The sequence below is a fragment of the Ranitomeya variabilis genome, chromosome 1, assembly GCF_051348905.1.
Source record: "Ranitomeya variabilis isolate aRanVar5 chromosome 1, aRanVar5.hap1, whole genome shotgun sequence".
NCBI lineage: Eukaryota > Metazoa > Chordata > Amphibia > Anura > Dendrobatidae > Ranitomeya > Ranitomeya variabilis.
In genome coordinates, this window is record NC_135232.1 from 401,934,326 (window position 1) to 401,955,795 (window position 21,470).

The following is a 21,470-nucleotide window of genomic DNA, read 5'->3' on the forward strand; positions in this document are numbered from 1 at the left end:
ACTTGTTCTGGCTCTTATAGACTTGCAGTGAGAGCTTGTGGCCATTACTTCTGAATTCGGGATAGTCAGAAGTTGCAGTCACAAGATGGCGATGCAGTACGGAGTGGTGTCTGGAAGAGCTGAAGACCTCTGGTGCTAAGTATAATACTACGGTAGGTGTAGGGATCTTACGTTAGTGGCACCACTCCAGCGTTGCAATAAACAAAACCTCTGCAATGATGCTTTAATAATAGCATTATTGATGAAAAAAATACCTTGTTCCACTATTTTGTTAGTGAAATACTGTTACTTTTTCAGGGGAACTTTGGAAGTGTTGAACTTTGCAGATATGACCCATTACAAGATAACACTGGTGAAGTTGTGGCAGTTAAGAAGCTCCAGCATAGCACTGAAGAATACCTGAGGGATTTTGAAAGGGAGATTGAAATTTTGAAATCCCTGCAGCATGAAAATATTGTCAAATACAAGGGAGTTTGTTATAGTGCAGGTAAGCACAAAGGTAGAACATGCCCAAAAACTGGTTAACAATTCTCTGAATTTGTTTGCACAGCTTCAAAAGCAAAGCTCATACTTGGATAAAATTGGACCTTCATTGGTCATATTTCAAAATAATACCACAGTATCTTTCTTTACAATTCAATGGTTGCTTAAAACGTTTTAGAACAAGATTATCTCTGAAGAGCTATTAAGGGCAATAAAGCATTTGTTCTTAAAATTTGATGATGGCCTAAGCCCACATGCATACAGAACAGTAGCATAGGCCTTTACTAGCATACCTTCATGAGACCTTGTATGGCAGCTCAGAGACACCATATGGTTCCATATTATAGAGTCATAGCCACTTTGTGTGTCACTATATGGTACTTCTAAAGTAAAATAGCCTTCAAATACGGTGTATGATAGTAGAAGTAGAGCATACTCATCATGCGTAGCAGGTCATGACAGAGCGACAATAATTTTTTTTTTTCTACTGAAAAAGTAACTTGTTTGATCTTGCATTTCAGTTTTTTAATTCACAATATTTTTAATTTTCAGGACGTCGAAACCTGAGATTGATTATGGAGTATCTACCATATGGAAGTCTTAGAGACTATCTGCAAAAAAACAAAGAGAGGCTGGATTTCAAAAAACTATTGCAGTATGCCACCCAGATATGCAAGGTAATCCTTACGTAACTGAATACAGATAAAGTCTGCCTGATCCATGTCCTCAGCAGATAGGGATTGGGAAACCTGAGTGCAAGGTTATATCACAAAATAATAACAAGCAAATATAAGACACTTCACTGCACTACATTGATACATGAAACTTTAGTGAGGCTTCCCTGTATAATGTGGATTTTTATTTCCTTCAACTGGAAAAAAAATTCTTCTAGAATAGACCTGTGCAAACTGTGGACAGTAGGCCACATCTGGCCCTTCGGTTGTTCTTGTTTGGTTGCGGACTGAAACAGCCAAAGTGTTGGAAATCAAAGGCAATGCATCAGTGAAATGCCAACAGCATTGCAGTGCGCACCTGACTATGTAGACTTCACCCTTAGATGCGGGTCAGGTGCACACATGACATTTGAGAACCAATGGAATAACAGGAGTGTGAGCGACAGAAGAGAGTGAGTACAGGAAGAAGACAAAGAGTGGTAAAAGGAGGAAGCGAGCGTGAGATTATGATAAAAACAAAGGTAAAGACCAGGACAAAGATAAGAGACCGTGGGGGACAGATCATAGTATGGATTGTTGCTGGTCAAGGAACATCTGTTGTTATTATATATACTTGGAGGACCTGTCATGTGCTCAGAAAAATTCAATTAAATAATTTATAGCGTATTATGTGAAATCTCTGTTTGCAGTCCAACTGGGCGTTTCTTTGGAGTCTTCTCTGGAGCCATAATCTTTCACCTCTTCCTCCCAGTTGTTGCGGTATTTAGCAGCGTCTGGAAGAGAGGGGTGAAAGTACATGACTCCGGATAAAACTGAAGAAACGCCCTGTTGGATTGCAAAACAAAGATTTTGCATACTGAACTCCAAAAGTAACAAATTTCTCTGCATTGAAGTGACACTGCCCAAAACAAAAAAGAGCAACAGAATCGGTGAAGCTCAGGTATTTTAACTGGTATTTAACTACATTTTTTGAGTAAGTGACAAATTCGCTTTAAGGCTGAATAATAAGTGTTATACGGTAATTTACCGGCTTTTATAAAATTTGTAAAATGCAGTAAATTATTTGGTTTTGATTACCCTTTACTGGTAAGAAATGTTACAATAAAACTACATTATAACAGGTATTATTAGTAGCTTACAATAAAGCTCTATTATAACATGTACAGTTATATGAAAAAGTTTGGGCACCCCTATTAATCTTAAGCTTAATGTTTTATAAAAATTGTTTTTTTTTGCAACAGCTATTTCAGTTTCATATATCTAATAACTGTTGGACACAGTAATGTTTCTGCCTTGAAATGAGGTTTATTGTACTAACAGAAAATGTGCAATCTGCATTCAAACACAATTTGACAGGTGCATAAGTATGGGCACCCTTATCATTTTCTTGTTTTAAATACTCCTACCTACTTTTTACTGACTTACTAAAGCACTTTTTTTGGTTTTGTAACCTCATTGAGCTTTGAACTTCATAGCCAGGTGTATGCAATCATGAGAAAAGCTACTTAAAGTGGCCACTTGCAAGTTGTTCTCCTGTTTGAATCTCCTCTGAAGATTATTCAACATAGTTGTTCAGGGGAAGGATACAAAAAGCTGTCTCAGAGATTTAACCTGTCAATTTCCACTGTGAGGAACATAGTAAGGAAATGGAAGAACACAGGTACAGTTCTTGTTAAGGCCAGAATTGGCAGGCCAAGAAAAACATCAGAAAGGCAGAGAAGAAGAATGGTGAGATCAGTCAAGGACAATCCTCAGACCACCTCCAGAGAGCTGCAGCATCAACTTGCTGCAGATGGTGTCACTGTGCATCGGTCAACTATACAACGCACTTTGCACAAGGAGAAGCTGTATGGGAGAGTGATGCGAAAGAAGCCGTTTCTGCAAGCACGCTACAAACAGAGTCGGCTGAGGTATGCAAAAGCACATTTGGAGAAGCCAATTTCTTTTTGGAAGAAGGTCCTGTGGACTGATGAAACCAAGATTGAGTTGTTTGGTCATACAAAAAGGCGTTATGAATGGGGGCAAAAAAACACAGCATTCCAAGAAAAACACTTGCTACCCACAGTAAAATTTGGTGGAGGTTCCATCATGCTTTGGGGCTGTGTGGCCAATGCCGGCACCGGGAATCTTGTTAAAGTTGAGGGACGCATGGATTCCTCTCAGTATCAGCAGATTCTTGACAATAATGTTCATGAATCAGTGACAAAGTTGAAGTTACACAGGGGATGGATTTTTCAGCAAGACAATGATCCAAAACACCGCTCCAAATCTACCCAGGCATTCATGCAGAGGAACAATTACACTGTTCTGGAATGGCCATCCCAGTCCCCAGACCTGAATATCATTGAACATCTGTGGGATCATTTGAAGAGGGCTGTCCATGCTCGGCGACCATCAAACTTAACTGAGCTGGAATTGTTTTGTAAAGAGGAATGGTCAAAAATACCTTCATCCAGGAACTCATTAAAAGCTACAGGAAGCGACTAGCAGCTGTTATTTTTGCAAAAGGAGGATCTACTAAATATTAATGTCACTTTTCTGGTGAGGTGCCCATACTTATGCACCTGTCAAATTTTGTTTGAATGCAGATTGCACATTTTCTGTTAGTACAATAAACCTCATTTCAAGGCAGAAAAATTACTGTGTCCAACAGTTATTAGATATATGAAACTGAAATAGCTGTTGCAAAAAAAAACAATTTTTATAAAACATTAAGCTTAAGATTAATAGGGGTGCCCAAACTGTTTCATATAACTGCATTATCAGTATCAGTGAGTCAAATACAGTTTGGCAGAGTCTGAGCTGTGATTTGCAACAACTGGGAGGAAGAGATGAAAGATTCTGCTCAATATTGAACTATAAAAATAATATTACTATTATTAGGTCAATATTAAATGTGTTGTTATTATTAGTAGAATTAGTAGTAGTATGCAAAATTAAGTTCAGCATGTTGGTCTGGCCCTCCGCAATACGTGGCCCATTGAGAAAATTAATTGCACATCTTTTATAGACTATTCTTGGACAATTTTGCGGTCTTTTGTCTTCCTTTAGCTACAAGCACTTGTGCAATTGAATCCACTTCCTTTCAAGATTTTCCTGTTATTTTTGTGCAAACCTTAGTTATTCTAAATCTAAGAGAGAAAGTGGTACATAGTGTGAAACTATTTCATATCCTAATTCCACCAAGGTTTATTCAGTGTACTCACAAAGCTGAAATCCAAATGCAGCATAAAACCTTAAAAATAATGTCACACCTTGCACAAGCCTAACCCTTGGTTTCGCCTCCACAGCTTCTTCTTGAGTATAAGATACCTGACCTTATTTACATTAACAGAAACTACTAGCAGATAGGTGCAACTGGCCCAGATGGCTACCAAAACTTTTGGAGGCAGTCATTGTTGCCAAAGGTTGTGCAGCCAAGTATTCAAGGGTGGTTTTAACATGTCTATATTATGTAATATGATTCTTTATCTCTTTTAAAAAAAAATGTGACTGAATGTATGATGAGAGGTCAACTTATAGTTGAATGTATTTGGGCTATTAAATAAATGTATGGGCTATTAAATGCTATTAAAACATTTAACGGTGCCACAACTGGATTTCCATAGTTATAGATGATGCAAAGAAGATAATTGATACAGGAAAGTGGTATAATATAGATAGAGGAGTTTGGACAAGATATGGTGGCAAATTGATTTTTATGTGGAGAAACTAGAATGTGCATCACCTTTGCATATTATGTGGTAGATAAATTTACTGAATTAACATAGTTCCAATCTTTTTCAAGCCAATAAACACTGATAGAGTAAACTTTAAAAATGTAAATTGCCTGTATTGATACTTTCCACACACATGCTCAAAATATGCGCAATGGAAGCCCGTTGATGTACTCTCATATAATTGTGCAGTAGAAAGCACAGATATAATTAGAGCTATGAATGATGTTATAGATTTAAGTCCCAAAGAAAGCATAATAATCTCAACAGTTTTGTATAAAAGGATTCTGTCACCCCCAAATCTGAAATAGAACTATTTAGGCATTCATATGGGATGACTAGGCCCCTGTAAAATCATACTTGTAGTGTAAATTTTATTTTTATATAGAAACAATTTTATTATACTTTTTCAAGGCACTGTACCTCATAAAAATATATGCACTCTACTTTTCCACAGTGCACTCACAAACTAACAAATGTTTTTACTAGTATTTTATTTGATACTAGCTGAAGAGCCCGGCGTTGCCTGGGCATAGTAAATATCTGTGGTTAGTTACAGCAGAGGTGTCAAACTGCATTCCTCGAGGGCCGCCAACAGGTCATGTTTTCAGGATTTCCTTGTATTGCACAGGTGATAATTTAATCACCTGCACAGAATGATTCCAGCACCTTGTGGAATGCTAAGGAAATCCTGAAAACATGACCTGTTGGCGGCCCTCGAGGAATGCAGTTTGACACCTCTGTGTTATAGCACCTCACTTCTCTTATTTTCCCATCACGCCTCTCATTTTCCCCCTCACATCTCTCATTTTCTCCCTTACACCTCTCATTTTCCCCCTCACTCCTCTTATTTTCCCCCTCACTCCTCTTATTTTCCCCTCACTCCTCTTATTTTCCCCCCTAACACTTGTCATTTCGACCTCACATCTGTCATTTTCCGATTACTCCACTATTTTCCCTCACTCCTCTCATTTTACACTCACACCTTTTAATTTTCACCTCACACCCCTCATTTTCACCTCACACCTCTCATTCTCCCCTCAGTATATACATGTTTGTCATCTCCCTTATATATAGTATACACCTGTATGTCCTCTCCTGTATGTAGTATATACCTGTATGTCATCTCCCCTGTAAATAGTATATACCTGCTGTATGTCATCTCCTCCTGTATATTGTATATACCTATGTGTCATCTCCTGTATATAGTATATACCTGTATGTCATCTCTTCTGTATATACTATATATCTGTATGTCATATCCTATATATATAGTATATACCTGTATGTCATCTCCTATATATAGTATATACCTGTATGTCATCTTCCCTGTATATAGTATATACCTGCTGTATGTCATCTCCTCTATATACCTATGTGTCATCTCCTCTTTTATATAGTATATACCTGTATGTCATCTCCTCCTGTATATAGTATATACGTGTCATCTCCTCCTGTATATAGTATATACCTGTAAGTCATCTCCTCCTGTATATAGTATATACGTGTGTCATCTGCTCCTGTATATAGTATATACGTGTGTCATCTGCTCCTGTATATAGTATATACCTGTGTCATCTCCTGTATATAGTATATACCTGTGTGTCATCTCACCTGTATATAGTATATACGTGTGTCATCTCCCCTGTATATAGTTTATATGTGTGTGTCATCTCCCCTGTATATAGTATATACCTGTGTGTCATCTCCTGTATATAGTATATACCTGTGTGTCATCTCCTCCTGTATATAGTATATACCTGTGTGTCATCTCCCCTGTATATAGTATATACCTGTGTCATCTCCCCTGTATATAGTATGTACCTGTATGTCATCTCCCCTGTATATAGTATATACCAGTGTGTCATCTCCTCCTGTATATAGTATATACCTGTGTGACATCTCCCCTGTATATAGTGTATATGTGTGTTATCTCCTCCTGTATATAGTATATACCTGTATGTCATCTCCTCCTGTATATAGTATGTACCTGTGTCATGTCCCCTGTATATAGTATATATGTGTGTGTCATCTCTTCCTGTATATACCTGTGTGTCATCTCCTCCTGTATATAGTATACACCTGTGTGTCATCTCCTGTATATAGTATATATCTGTGTGTCATCTCCCCTGTATATAGTATATATCTGTATGTCATCTCCTGTATTAGACCGGGTTCACACGTTATTTGGTCATTATTTTTACCTCAGTATTTGTAAGCTAAATTGGCAGCCTGATAAATCCCCAGCCAACAGGAAGCCCTCCCCTCTGGCAGTATATATTAGCTCACACATACACATAATAGACAGGTCATGTGACTGACAGCTGCCATATTTCCTATATGGTACATTTGTTGCTCTTGTAGTTTGTCTGCTTATTAATCAGATTTTTATTTTTGAAGGATAATACCAGACTTGTGTGTGTGTTTTAGGGCGAGTTTCGTGTGTCAAGTTGTGTGTGTTGAGTTGCGTGTGGCGACATGCATGTAGCGACTTTAGTGAGATGAGTTTTGTGTGGCGACATGCGTGTAGCAACTTTTTGTGTGTCGAGTTGCATGTGACAGGTTAGTGTAGCAAGTTGTGTGCAGCAAGTTTTGCGCATGGCGAGTTTTGCGCGTGGCGAGTTTTATGTGTGGTGCGTTTTGAGTATGTGCAAGTTTTGTGTGAGGCAACTTTTGCATGTGTTGCAACTTTTGTGCATGTGGCGAGTGTTCCATGAGGTGAGTTTTGCACGTGTGGCGAGTTTTGCGTGAGCCTAGTTTTCCATGAGGTGAGTTTTGCGCATGGCGAGTTTTGAGCGGCTACTTTTGTTTCTCGACTTTTATGTGGCGAGGTTGGTGTATGTGTGGTGAAATGTGTGCTGAGGGTGGTATATGTGTTCAAGCACGTGGCAGTGTGTGGCGCATTTTGAGTATCCCATGTCGGGGCCCCACCTTAGCAACTGTACGGTATATACTCTTTGGCGCCATCGATCTCACTCTTTTTAAGTCCCCCTTGTTCACATCTGGCAGCTGTCAATTTGCCTCCAACACTTTTCTTTCACTTTTTCCCCATTATGTAGATAGGGGCAAAATAGTTTGGTGAATTGGAACGCGCGGGGTTAAAATTTCGCTTCACAACATAGCCTATGACGCTCTCGGGGTCCAGACGTGTGACTGTGCAAAATGTTGTGGCTGTATCTGCGACGGTGCAGATGCCAATCCCGGACGGGCACGCACACACACACACACGCACGCACGCACATTCAGCTTTATATATTAGATATCAACACAAGCAGTAGCAAGTATTTGTGAAGTGTAAAGGAAATTATTCATGGCTTAGTAAATATTTTAAAAATATAAATCTGAAAACTGTGGTGTGCATTTGTATTAAGCCCCTGTGAGTCATTACTTTGTAGGACCACCTTCACTTCAATTACTGCGCAAGGCTTTTGAGTAGAGATGGGCAAACCCGAACAGTAAAGTTAGGTGTCCGAACCGAACACCTACTGCTCGGGCACGGATGTCAAACATGGACTTCGCCAGGCAGTCCCTGTTACTGTTTGGGTTCAGCCTCCCGAACTCCGGGTGTTTGTCATGCAGGCATGCGCATGACAGCGTGGCAAACATCGCTTAGGATCGGCGCTAAAATCATTGCCACCGGTCAGACAGCCACAGTTCCCACCCTGTCAAATGACAGAATGAGCCCACAGCTATGATCGGAGGTACAAAGTTTACAGTGTGAGCAGGCGGCAGCTGATGGGAGTATGAATATGCGCTCCACGCCTGTGGGAGTGGAGCCGCGTCCATATTCATTACTTTAATGAACGGTACCACGTGACCGCTGAACACAGAAAGAGCTACCGGCGCCGAGACCATCTAAGAAGCAGGGACATGCAGAGAGCACGCCGGAAGGGTGAGTATTATGTGACAGCCACCACTCCTGTTGCTCCCCTGCCGACCCCCTGGGACAATGACTCGAGTATAAGCCGAGAGGGACACTTTCAGCCTAAAAAATGGGCTGAAAATCTCGGCTTATACTCGAGTATATACGGTAATTTAAAAAAGACGGCATGAGGTCCCCTGTATTTTTATAAAAGTGTGGGGTCCCACACTTATAGTATAAAAATAGGGGGACCCCACACTGTTTTTTTTATTTATTTAAATAATTTAAAAAAAACGGCTTGGGGACCCCTCTATTCTTGATAACCAGCATTGCTGTAGATGACCGCTGAGGGTTGCAGCCCCCAGCTGTGAGTTGACCAGAGCACTTCCACATGTTTGCTGTGTCCCTTTTTCATGGCTTTTTGCAAACTGCCAATAGATTTCTTATGGCTTGCTTTGAAAATTGGCTTTCTTCTTGCCACTTTGACATAAAGGACAGATTTGTGGCGTATACGACTAATAGTTGTCCCGTGCACAGATTTTCCCATCTGAACTGTGGATCTCTTCAGCTCCTCCATGGGGGCCTCTTGGCTGCTTTTTCTGATTAGTGGTCGTCTTGATTGGTATGTCAGTTTAGGTGGAAGGCCATGTCCGGGTAAGTTTGCAGTTGTGCCATACTCTTTCCATTTTTGGATGATGGATGGAGAGGTGCCCCTGAGATGATAGATGAGTGGGGAGAACTGGAACATCATATATGGGCCCAATTATACACTGGGACATCATATATGAGCCCATTATATTTGGAGCATTATATGAGCCTCATCGTGGAGCATCACATGGAGCTCATTATATATGGGACCCATTATATATGGAACATTATATGGGGGCCATTATATATGGAGCATTACATGGGGCCCATTATATGTGGAGCATTATATGGGGCTCATTATATATGGAGCAATATATGGGGCCCATTATATACAGGAGCATTATATGGAGCTCATCATATACTGCATGTAACATTATATGGGACCCATTATGTATGGAGCAATATATGAGGCTCATTATTCTTTTTGGCTCATTATTTGGGGCCCTTTATACAGTACGGAGCAATATATGGGGTCCATTATTCTGTATGGAGCCATAGATGGTGCCAATAATAATGTATGCAGCAATATATGTGGCTCATTATACTGTATAGAGCATTATATGGGCTTATTATACAGTATGGAGCATTATACAGTATGGAGCATTATACTTGGCTCATTATACTGTTTGAAGCATATGGAGCTCATTATTCTATATTGAGCAATATATGGTGCCCATAATACTGTATGGAGCGAAATATGTGGCTCATTATACTGTATGGAACATTATATGGGCTCATTATACTATATGGCGCATTATATGTGGCTCATTGTACTGTATGGAGCATTATATGGAGCTCATACTATATGGAGCATTATATGGGCTCATTATTCTGTATGGAGCACTATGTGTTGCCCATAATACTGTATGGAGCAATATATGGGTCTCATTCTGTATGAAGCACTATGTGGTGCCCATAATACTGTATGGAGGACTATACCGACCTATTGTAGCATTTACAATGGATATCACTAATGTAAGAAGTGAAATCGTTGGCATTGTACGATACCTATATTTCTCTGCCGTATCATGGATCATGAATTTTAGTTATGTTTTAAAGGGGTCCACTGAGACTCCTTTGCCCGGTGCCCACAAAAACCTGGAGTCGACACTGGCGCTAAGATCCTTATAAGAATGTCTAAATAGTCCAATTTTACTTTTGGTGCTCACAGACTCCTTTAAAAAAAAAATGTTAATGCAAAACATGTTTTGCTGAAATTGCTTTTATTTTTATTATTTTACAGGGCATGGAATATCTAACAATTAAAAGGTACATTCACAGAGATTTGGCGACACGGAATATTTTAGTTGAAAATGAAAATCGAGTGAAAATTGGGGATTTTGGACTGACAAAAATGCTACCCCAAGACAAAGAGTATTACAAGGTTAAAGAGCCTGGTGAAAGTCCTATATTCTGGTAGGTTGAATGAGAGACCATGTTTTTTTGCAACTCATAATTATGGCTACAACATCAGGATACTGTATGGGTATCCCAAAAAAGTGTAAGTCTCATATTCATTGGCATAAGTGAGCCCTTGCTGTATTTGAAATCAAAAAGTTACTTATATATTCTTGCTTTTTTCTTGGACTAATAATTGTATATACCGTATTTTATGGACTATAATATGCACTTTTTCCTCTAAAAATCCAGAGTAAAATGGGGGGTTGTCTTATAGTCCGACTGTACTTGCTGTGGCTGTGAATGGGGAGGTGGGTGAGCAGCAGCGGGTCACAGGAGGCAGGAGCCGGCTGCTGTGGCTAACCCCTGTGGCCACTACTAAAGAGAAATGAATATTCACTACTTTCTGCGCCCATAGTCCCTCCCACCTCTATACATTGAAGCCAGCGATGAGAGGAGGGAGGGACTAAGGCGTGGAGAGCAGTGAATAGTCATTTCTCTTTAGTAGTGGGCACACTCTTAGTCACAGCCGCCAGCTTCCTGCAGCAACTGGGTTATCACGTGTGCCCACTACTAAAGAGAATTAATATTTACTGCTCTCCATTCTCATGGGCGTGTGGAGCGTGAATATTCATCTTTAATAGGCACAGTGTCAGCCGCATCTGCCGGCTTCCTGCAGTTTCTGGGCCTTCACGTGTGCCTTCTACTAAAGAGAATGAATAATCACTGTTCCCCCTCCCCATGGGAGTGGAGAGCAGTGAATATTCATTCTGTTTAGTAGCGGGAAGATGAATATTCACTGCTTCACATGCCCATAGTACTGGGTGTGGGGAGCAGAGAGTATTCCGGCAGCTGTCCTCAGCTTGTAAGCAGTGCATGACGTCACTGCCATTTTCTGTTTACAAGCTTAAATCAGCTGCTGACATCGGAACAGGATGCTGCGACAGAGACCAGGGAAGGTAAGTAGAATGTTTTTATGATGGGGCCATGCATACCAAGATAGGGATGAGGGGGCCATGCATACCAGGATAGGGATGAGGGGGCCGTGCATACCAGGAGGAGGATGAGGGGGCCATGCATACCAGCATAGGGATGATGGGGGCCATGCATACCAGGATAGGGATGATGCGGGCCATGCATACCAGGATAGGGATGATGGGGGCCATGCATACCAGGATAGGGATGATGGGGGCCATGCATAGCAGGATAGGGATGATGGGGGCTATGTATAACAGGATAGGGATGATGGGGGCCATGCACACCAGGATAGGGATGATGGGATGATGGGGGCCATGCATACCAGGATAAGGATGAGGGGGCCATGCATACCAGGATGGGGATGAGGGGGCCATGGATACCAGGATAGGGATTAATGGGGGCCATGCATACCAGGATAGGGATGAGGGGTCCATGCACACCAGGATAGGGATGATGGGGGCCATGCACACCAGAATAGGGAAGATGGGGGCCATGCATACCAGGATAGGGAAGATGGGGGCCATGCATACCAGGATAGGGATGATGGGAGCCATGCATACCAGGATAGGGATGATGGGGCTATGCATAACAGGATAGGGATGATAGGTGGCCACGCATACCAGGATAGGGATGATGGGGGCCATGCATACCAGGATTGGGATAATGGGGGCCATGCATATCACTATAGAGAATGAGGTGTCCATGCATGTCAGGATGAGGGGATTATGTATGCCAGGATGGTGATGATGGGGTTATGTGTACCTGGATTGGGGACATATATTTACCAGGATGAGAATCGATCACATTTTTACTTTCAATTTTTTTCTTATTTTCCTCCTTTAAAACCTAGGTGCGTCTTTTAGTTCGAAAAATACGGTATATATTTATTTTATATTCCGCAGTAGAGAGTACTTATTTATACCTGTGTAATTTTTTTTTTCTTTATTATATTTATACATTTAGGTATTCACCAGAAAGTTTGACTGAAAGCAAGTTCTCTGTGGGCTCAGATGTCTGGAGTTTTGGTGTTGTTCTTTATGAGCTGTTTACATATAGTGAAAAAAATAAAAGCCCGCCATCAGTAAGAATTATATTTTTCTATTATATAGTTTTACTGCTGAAATATGTGATTTCTTTTTTTTTTTACGCAAGTTCGGTCAGTGAAAATAATCGTTCATTACCACTGCCTCATTGAGTAACATTGGTCCTAGAGCAATACGTTTTCTTTTAACTGATAGCACTCTGACCGAAGATAGGGTCATGTGCATGAGCCCTTACTGTCATTTCTATAAGTTTTCTTCATTTTATCACACCTCCTTAGCAATCTAAGAGAATATGTGCCCTTAGTCACATTTAGGTTCATATTCCCATTTTTTTTTACCAAATGCCCCACTTTTTTGTAGTGTTGCTTTGTTTTGCTGTAAGACAATGAAGAGAATGTTCAACACAAAACAGTGGGTTTATTTTTTCTTTAGCTTTTTTCATGCATTTTTCCATAGACTTTACCATATAGAAGAAAAAAAAACTCTTCAATTACTTAAATAATAATGCTGCCAAAATGTATGTGCATGAAGGGGGATGTTCTGTTTTGGTACAATAAATTCTGCTCTGATGAATATGGATGCTAAATAGAAAAAAATCAGCTATAAACAGGTATAATTATATAGGATATTTTCCCTATTAATGTTACTTTTCACGAAAGACCCCATGTCGTGTACCATTTTCTTTAGTTAATATTATGTAATAATCTGACATGACAATGTTACACAAGCACTACTTAGAAGAATAGTTAGCAATATACATTCTTCACTGTTCATCCAGGGCAAAATAAACAATTAAATTGTGGTGCTTTTGAAATTCAAACATTCCTCCTCTTCATTGATTACAAGTTGCATACTATATCCTTAAAGGGGTCCGTACTGGGAATGAAAGTCTGCAGACACTTGTTGTGCACACACTGTCAGGATTATTCGGTATTGACAGCGTGACAGGGCGGTCAAATGACTGCATGTCTGCAGTTTGCATACTTCTGCTCACATGCCGACTAGATGTGCTTATCTTCTTTCAGTGCACTTTTATTGAGCAAGGATGAGAATGTCTGCACAATACCGGAGAATACTGACAGTATGCGCACCACACGCTGTCAGGATTCTGAAGTCTGCAGTCACGTAGAGTATCCACAGACTTTCATCCCAAGCCTGGATAACCCTTTAATTTAGGTTAGGTTTGTGTTTAGGATGGAATAAATAAAGCACATTGTTCAAATTCTTAAATATTTTTTTCCTTCCTACTATGAGTGTATGAGTATGTGTACTTAGATGGGTGTCTTCCTGTAAAAAATGCTGCATGGATTCATAAAATACGGTAGATAAACCAATGGGGAGTAACATGTATAAATTCTTTTGTTAGACTGTACCTAACTGAGTGACTTACCAACCAACATGTTTTGGTCATTTACAGGAATTCATGAGGATGATTGGAAATGATAAACAGGGGCAAATGATTGTTTTCCACCTAATAGAGCTGCTGAAGAATAATGGAAGACTGCCGCAACCAGATGGGTGTCCTAGTGAGGTACTGTAGTTGTTTCCCATATATAAATATCTACATGATCATATTGTGCTCAACAGATCAAAATAACCTGCTAGACTGAGGGTCCCTATTAGCGTTCACATGCTCTATGCCCTTTTTTATGTCCCTGTATGGGACAATTTTGACTGAGAGGCAAAATTGAGAAAACAAATCCAGAAAATCACCTTGTCTGATTTAGCAAGATTTATTTTTCAAATTACGGTGGAAAATAAGTATTTTGTCACCTAAAAACATGCAAGATTTCTGGCTCTCACAGACCTGTAACTTCTTCTTTAAGAGGCTTCTCTGTCCTCCACTCATGGCCTGTAGTAATGGCCCCTGTTTGAACTTATCAGTATAAAATACACCTGTCCACAATCACAAACAGTCACACTCCAAACTCCACTATGGTGAAGACCAAAGAGTTGTCGAAGGACACCAAAAACAAAATTGTAGCCCTGCACCAGGCTGGGAAGATTGAATCTGCAATAGGCAAGCAGCTTGGTGTGATGAAATCAACTCTGGGAGCAATAATAAGAAAATGGAAGACATACAAGACCACTGATAATCTCTCTCGAGCTGGGGCTCCACGCAAGAGCTCACCCCGTGGGGTCAAAACAGGAGCAAAAATCCCAGAACCACACGGGGAACCTAGTGAATGACCTGCATAGAGCTGGGACCACCATAACAAAGGCTACCACCATAACAAAGGCTACCATCAGTAACACACTATGCCGCCAGGGACTCAGATCCTGCAGTGCCAGACGTGTCCCTCTGCTTAAGCCAGTACATGTCTGGGCCCGTCTGAAGTTTGCTAGAGAGCATTTGGATTATCCAGAAGAGTATTGGAAGAATATCATATGGTCTGATGAAACCAAAGTAGAATTGTTTGGTAGAAACAAAACTCGTCGTGTTTGGAGGAGACAGAATGCGGAGTTACATCCAAAGAACACCATACCTACTGTGAAGCGTGGGGGTGGCAACATCATGCTTTGCGGCTGTTTCTCTGCAAAGGGACCAGGACGACTGATCTGTGTACATAAAAGAATGAATGGGACCATGTATCGTGAGATTTTGAGTGCAAACCTCCTTCCATCAACAAGGGCATTGAAGATGAAACGTGGATGGGTCTTTCAGCATGATAATGATCCCAAGCTCACCGCCAGGGCAACAAAGGAGTGGCTTAATAAGAAGCATATGAAGGTCCTGGAGTGGCCTAGACAGTCTCCAAATCTCAACCCCATAGAAAACCTTTGGAGGGAGTTGAAAGTCCGTGTTGCCCAGCGACAGACCCAAAATATCACTGCTCTAGAGGAGATCTGAATGGAGGAATGGGCCAACATACTACCAACAGTGTGTGCCAACCTTGTGAAGACTTACAGAAAATGTTTGACCTCTGTCATTGCCAACAAAAGATACGATATATAACAAAATATTGAGATGACCTTTTGTTAATGACCAAATATTTATTTTCCACCATAATTTGCAAAATAATTCTTGCCAAATCAGACAAGGTGATTTTCTGGATTTGTTTTCTCAATTTTGACTCTCAGTTGTGGTCTACCTATGATGTAAATTACAGGCCTCTCTCATCTTTTTAAGTGGGAGAACCATAATTGGTGGCTGACTAAATACTATTTTTCCCCACTGTACATGTCCTAACAGGTACACATTCAGGGGTTAAGCAGAAGTCATAGGTCTCCATAGTGAAGACATGCATGATCCTCAGCCTTTTATGGTTAGCGCCACCCTTCATATGGTTGACCGTAAATAGAACTGTAGTAATGCAAACCGCTACCTTTTTACGCCGCACCAAAGGAATGACCTTCCACACCTGAGTGGCCTCCTCAGCTTCTGGTCCCCATAACAGCTGCTACGGCTATAGTTTTGTGTATTCTCATTGCCTATGTCAGCATTGCATACAACGTATATTTTTGTTTTTATAGAAGCCGTTTTGATATATTATAGCCCCCAGAAATTGTTCATTGTTGTATGTCGGGGTTCGGAGATCTCCACCAATTGTTCAAAGCCCATTGCAGAAACGCTCAACCTATGGTGTACGAGTACAGAGTGGTGTACGAGAAAGTTTGTGTCTCTATACTACACTTTACATGTGCTCAGGTGTAAGTTGAGCACTTTGGCCCTGCTTGAACAATAATCGGGGGGTCTAAGGACCAGAACCTCCACACTCCAGTTCTTAAGAGGGACTCCAGTATCTCAAAAATGTATTAAAGGTATTTAACAGGACACTAATTATCAGAAATACCGTAATCATTTTGGTTTCCTTTGTTCCCCACTATTACTGTATAGGAAATAAGGGTCTTACTGTCTGCAATACAGAACACACATTTTTAGCTGCTTCGGCTAAGCCAACACTTGCCAGAAATATTGCAGTGTGAAAAAAAATGAAGATTTCATAAAGGTGACTGAGAGGGTTTTTGATCTTTAAAGGTCCATTTTTATTTTTTTCCCCCCAGATTTATCTCCTCATGATTGAGTGCTGGAACAACAATATTGGCCAACGTCCTTCTTTTAAGGAGCTGACTGTAAAAGTTGAAAGAACACGAGATTGTATGGGAGCATGAAGGTTACTTGATTCATTTGTGGACAGAAGCTGTGTTATTACAGAATGTAATGCATCATTGCAGACCTCTTCTGGCATGGGCAAGTCTTCTTTGCTTTGGGATGGACACATCAGTGAATGTTCAGCTTTTGTGCTAGCCACAATTGCTTGAAGACTACAAACAAACGCACTTAGCTGAGGCGTCATGTTCAGTTCTTCAAGACGTTGCAAACCGTTGCGAATGGACAATGCTGCCCAGAGATTAGTGCGTCGTCTTTATCTATGAAGTTGTGACATGCACAGGATATTTGTACAGTTGCAGACTTGACCTTTTAAAGGGCTTCTGTTGAATCTAGCACACATTGAACTTTTGAATATGTATATTAGACATTTTCTGTACATTTGCTGAATAATATATATTTAATACACTTTTGAACAGATCTTGGTATATAACTGATACCAATTTTCTAGCAATATGAAATCTAAACCAACAAGAATTTTGTTTCTATGAGTCATATTAAAGGGAACAAGCATCACCATTTTACACAAGTGCTTTGAAAGAACTAATACATTTAGTCACACTCTTGTTTGATATGCCCACTGTTTAGCGATTCGCCTTTGTACAGTTTTGTGGGGGGGTTTATTATCTTTGAGCTAGCCAAAATTAAGCTGCAGTGAGATATCAGCAATGTTATGGCACAGATTGCGATGGACCGATCATCATGTTTTATTATTCTGAAGATTGCAATGAAGTTGTTTTGGCTGTTTGCAGACAGACACTTTGACTTTTAACCTCAACTACAAATTGTGTATCTTTTCTTCAGACCTTTTTAAGTTCAAGAGCGCAGCTAGTGAAATAGACTTAGGTCTATCATATCCTATGAGTGGATAACTCACATATTAGTGTTATAAATCACCCCCCACCACACCACCAAAAAAGCCTGGCTTTATTTATTATCTTTTTTTAGTCACTGGAGATTAATTTTTTTTCTGGTTTGTTTTTAACAGAAGAAGGTTTCAGGAGTCATATGAAACTAGAATAAAGGTCTGTTTTCTTTCTTTTTTTTATCATGGCTGTGTCTGGTATTCACTTTGGCCTCTTTTTTTTTTTTTTTTTGTTCTGTTTGGTCACAGGAGCCAAATCCAATGTATTGAAAATGTAGCAAAATTTCTCTGCTTAATATAGACCAAATGGAGATATCTATGGTTTCTAGGCTTTTACATAACTATTCAACTGGCTTTTCTTAGTCCCAATGGAAGACATTTTACAGCCTGACTCTACATGTATGTTGGAAGAGTCTTTGTTTTTAGACAAAGTGCACAACTGCGCTCCTGCACCCGTTCAACATGTACTTCATGATAAAAGCTCCCATCATACATGTTAACTTTTTCATAATCCCCAATTCACCAGACAGATCCCCAAAGATTGTCCTATTGGTTGCTGTCTGAATTCTAACCGACATATTGCTCTATACAGTTTTTGACTGTATACAAAAGTATAAAAAACCTTTCATCTCAGTATGTCTCTTTAATTTAAATAGTAAATAACTGTAAAAAAAAAGTTTAAAATGCTTTAAAAAAAATACCAGTAGCCCGTGACCATGTAATTTTAGTAAAAATAATTAGTAAAAAAAGATGGAAATAGTTCTAATAACCCATAAATGTTTTCAACTGTTATCCCCGATACAAACCTGGTTGTGTTGGACGTAGAATCTGTGCTTACAGGTTTTTGTTTTTCTCTAAATATGAAAATGGCTTTACAATTTTTTTTTCTCATATTTGACTCCGAAAGCTTTATTAATGCAAAATGTTTTTTTGTTGTATGTAACTAATTTCTTAGACTTCCCAGCCAGTTTGCTTTTACATTTACATTTTTTCCATAACTTTTTTTTCTCATTTTCCCATCCATAAAGGCTTGGTTTTGTTTTTTTTGCAGGGCAAGTTGTAGTTTTGAATGACACCATTCATTTCGTCTTGCAATTCTCCAGATTAGTACAAATATGGCGAAGCAAAATTTGTATAGATTTTTTTTTATGTAAGTGGTAAAGAAAATTCTGAAGATTATGAAAGAAATAATTTGAGTTTGTTGTAATTTTCCAAGACCTGTAACACTTATTTTTCCATTGATGGAGCTGTTTGATGAGCATATGTTTTCATTGACACCAATGGTGCAGTGTGCATGAGCAGTGGCAATCGCTCCATTTAAATACTGCTGTCAAATATTGACAGGGGCATCTAAATGGTTAAAACCAGTGATCAGAGCACAGCGCTGACCTATTTGTAAGTCATTTTGTGCTAAAGGGGTTAAAGGGAACTTGTCATAATGAAAGCGGTATCTCTCCTGCAGGCAGGATATTATAGGCAGCAGAAGCTGATCATATTAACATTTTTTTTAAGGAAAATTTTCAGTAAACCCTGCATTTTATTCATTAAAATCCCTGGAGTTTGTATGCATCTGAATGCAGTCTTCCCTGTATGACACTGCCTACGGAGTTAGCGGTCAATCACTCAGTAGCACCGCCCACTGGACTCATTTGTATAGAGACTACAGGGATTTCAGTGGATAAAATACTGCATATTTTCCCACAAACCAATAGATCATTCAGCTCCGCTTCTCCTTTTTTATATCATGCTGTCCACAGATTGGACTGCATGTATAATGCATCAGGTTCCCTTTTAGTCTGTATGCCGTGTCAAATGACTCTGCAAAAACATGCTTAGTCAGCGGAAATTTATGAAAACCTAAACGTTATCACATGAATTCACTATGTCACCCCATGTAAACTGATATTTGCTTGTCGTTAGTAGGCGAGACAGTAGGAAAATGGCGCAAATTGAAATTACGACGAAGCACACTTAGCTTGTTGGTCCTTGTTAATCACACTTTGCTGTCTAATTAGTTTTACTACTCTTCTTTCATCACATCACGTCTACTGAAATAGATTTATCTGGGCCCCAATAGAAGTCTTGTCCCAGATAGGTACACATGAACTAAACTATTGCTGAATAATTTATTGGATTTCCTAATCTGCCAGGAAGGTGGCATCACTAGAAATCCTCCTTTTCATGTTCCATTATTCCACCCTTAGCAGGTTTGTATTAGTTTGTATTTATCCTTGAACTAAGCCCTCATTGTTTAGCTCGACATCTGTGGTTTATGAATGTAGCACATCAATTTAAAGGATCTAAAAATGAACGCAGACGCACAGTACAATTTCATCCCGAAAATAAATGTCTCCAAATTAATTCATAGCTATTGGTGAAAGCCGATCATCTACACAGCACACTTTATCTCTTACTATGAAGGGCATTTACTTTTGCAGTAGTTTTCTGAAAATGACAGAACGATTCAGTATATTCACGTGTACTGATGTCATCGATTACCTCAAAATATTGCTAATGTTATATTTAAGTTGTTAGAGGTGCCAGTATTTGTGTCTTTAGCAGGTTTTACTTTTGTGTATGTTGTTCTGATTGCCTTGTGTCTTACTTTTGAGTCCCCCCACAATGGGATCTTCTGATAAGTCCGACTTTAATCAGTTACATTAATGCGAGTCCCACAGCTGAGACCCAACTGTTGTCGTGACCATGCAGGTCCCAGCACCAACGCTCCGATGACCAAGCGTTCGAGAACTCCATTGTCATGTTCCATTGTGTTCTTACCGCTGCTTGTACATAGCTTGGCCTTTTCTACAAATATCACGTTTCCATGCCTAATCTAACCTGCTTCTGTTTGTATCTTAAGGTGAAAGAGCAATTTTATGTAAAACCGTGTAAAGAATGGATTTGTAAAACTTTGTCTGTATAATATTTCTCAGGGACATGTAAATATCTATATGTAATTTGAGATCTTCCAGAAGACAATGAGGAATATCAAGTGGCTTGTTTTCTTCATAAAATTAAGCAAAATGTGGTGAATTTTTTTTCTCATTTGCTCTCAAGTAAAAAATGCTTTTTATGTTGTGTGCCTATTTCTGAACGGAGAGGTCACTATTGATTGAGTCGAGTATTGTGATTTTTTTTTTATTTTTTTAATGGCACAGCTATTGATCACTTTATTTGGGACTGTATAAATAAAAGACCTTTAAGCCTTTTAATAAAAAGATTTTTAAGAAATAACGAGTATATATTTTAAATCTATGTGCAACCTCCATCTATGGGGCTGTAAATTGCTATGTTTTGCTTAGTAATCTACAGCCTCTCTCCGGTCAAATCTTACCATATATACTCATGTATAAGCCGAGTTTTTCAGCACATTTTTTTGTGCTGAAAACACCCCCCCACCTTGGGTTATACATGAGTCATTGTCCCAGAAGACGGCGGGGGAGGAGGAGCAGCGGGTCACAGGAGGCAGGAGCTGCGGCTAAAGCCTGTACCCACTGCAAAAGAAAAATGAATATTCACTGCACTGGCAATGAATATTCATTTCTCTTATAGAGCGCACAGTTACAGCCGCAGCTTCAAGCAGCTGCCGGGCTGTCACGTGTGCCCGCTCATTAAAGTAATGAATGTTCACCTCTCTCCACTCCCATAGGTGTGGAGATAAGCGAATATTCATTCCCTTAATGAGCGGTGAC

General features: G+C 39.7%; 1 protein-coding gene across 1 annotated transcript in view; it reads left to right on the forward strand.

Moving 5' to 3' along the window:
• JAK2 (Janus kinase 2) overlaps nt 1-21,012 on the forward strand; it is a 337,554-nt gene extending 316,542 nt beyond the window's left edge. The window contains exons 19-24 of the mRNA XM_077249154.1: nt 298-487; nt 1,036-1,160; nt 10,627-10,799; nt 12,723-12,840; nt 14,220-14,333; nt 16,808-21,012. Of these exons, the coding sequence (XP_077105269.1) occupies nt 298-487; nt 1,036-1,160; nt 10,627-10,799; nt 12,723-12,840; nt 14,220-14,333; nt 16,808-16,915 (828 nt within the window). The 3' untranslated portion in view covers nt 16,916-21,012. The remainder of the gene's footprint in view (nt 1-297; nt 488-1,035; nt 1,161-10,626; nt 10,800-12,722; nt 12,841-14,219; nt 14,334-16,807) is intronic.
• The last annotated feature ends 458 nt before the right edge of the window (nt 21,013-21,470 follow it).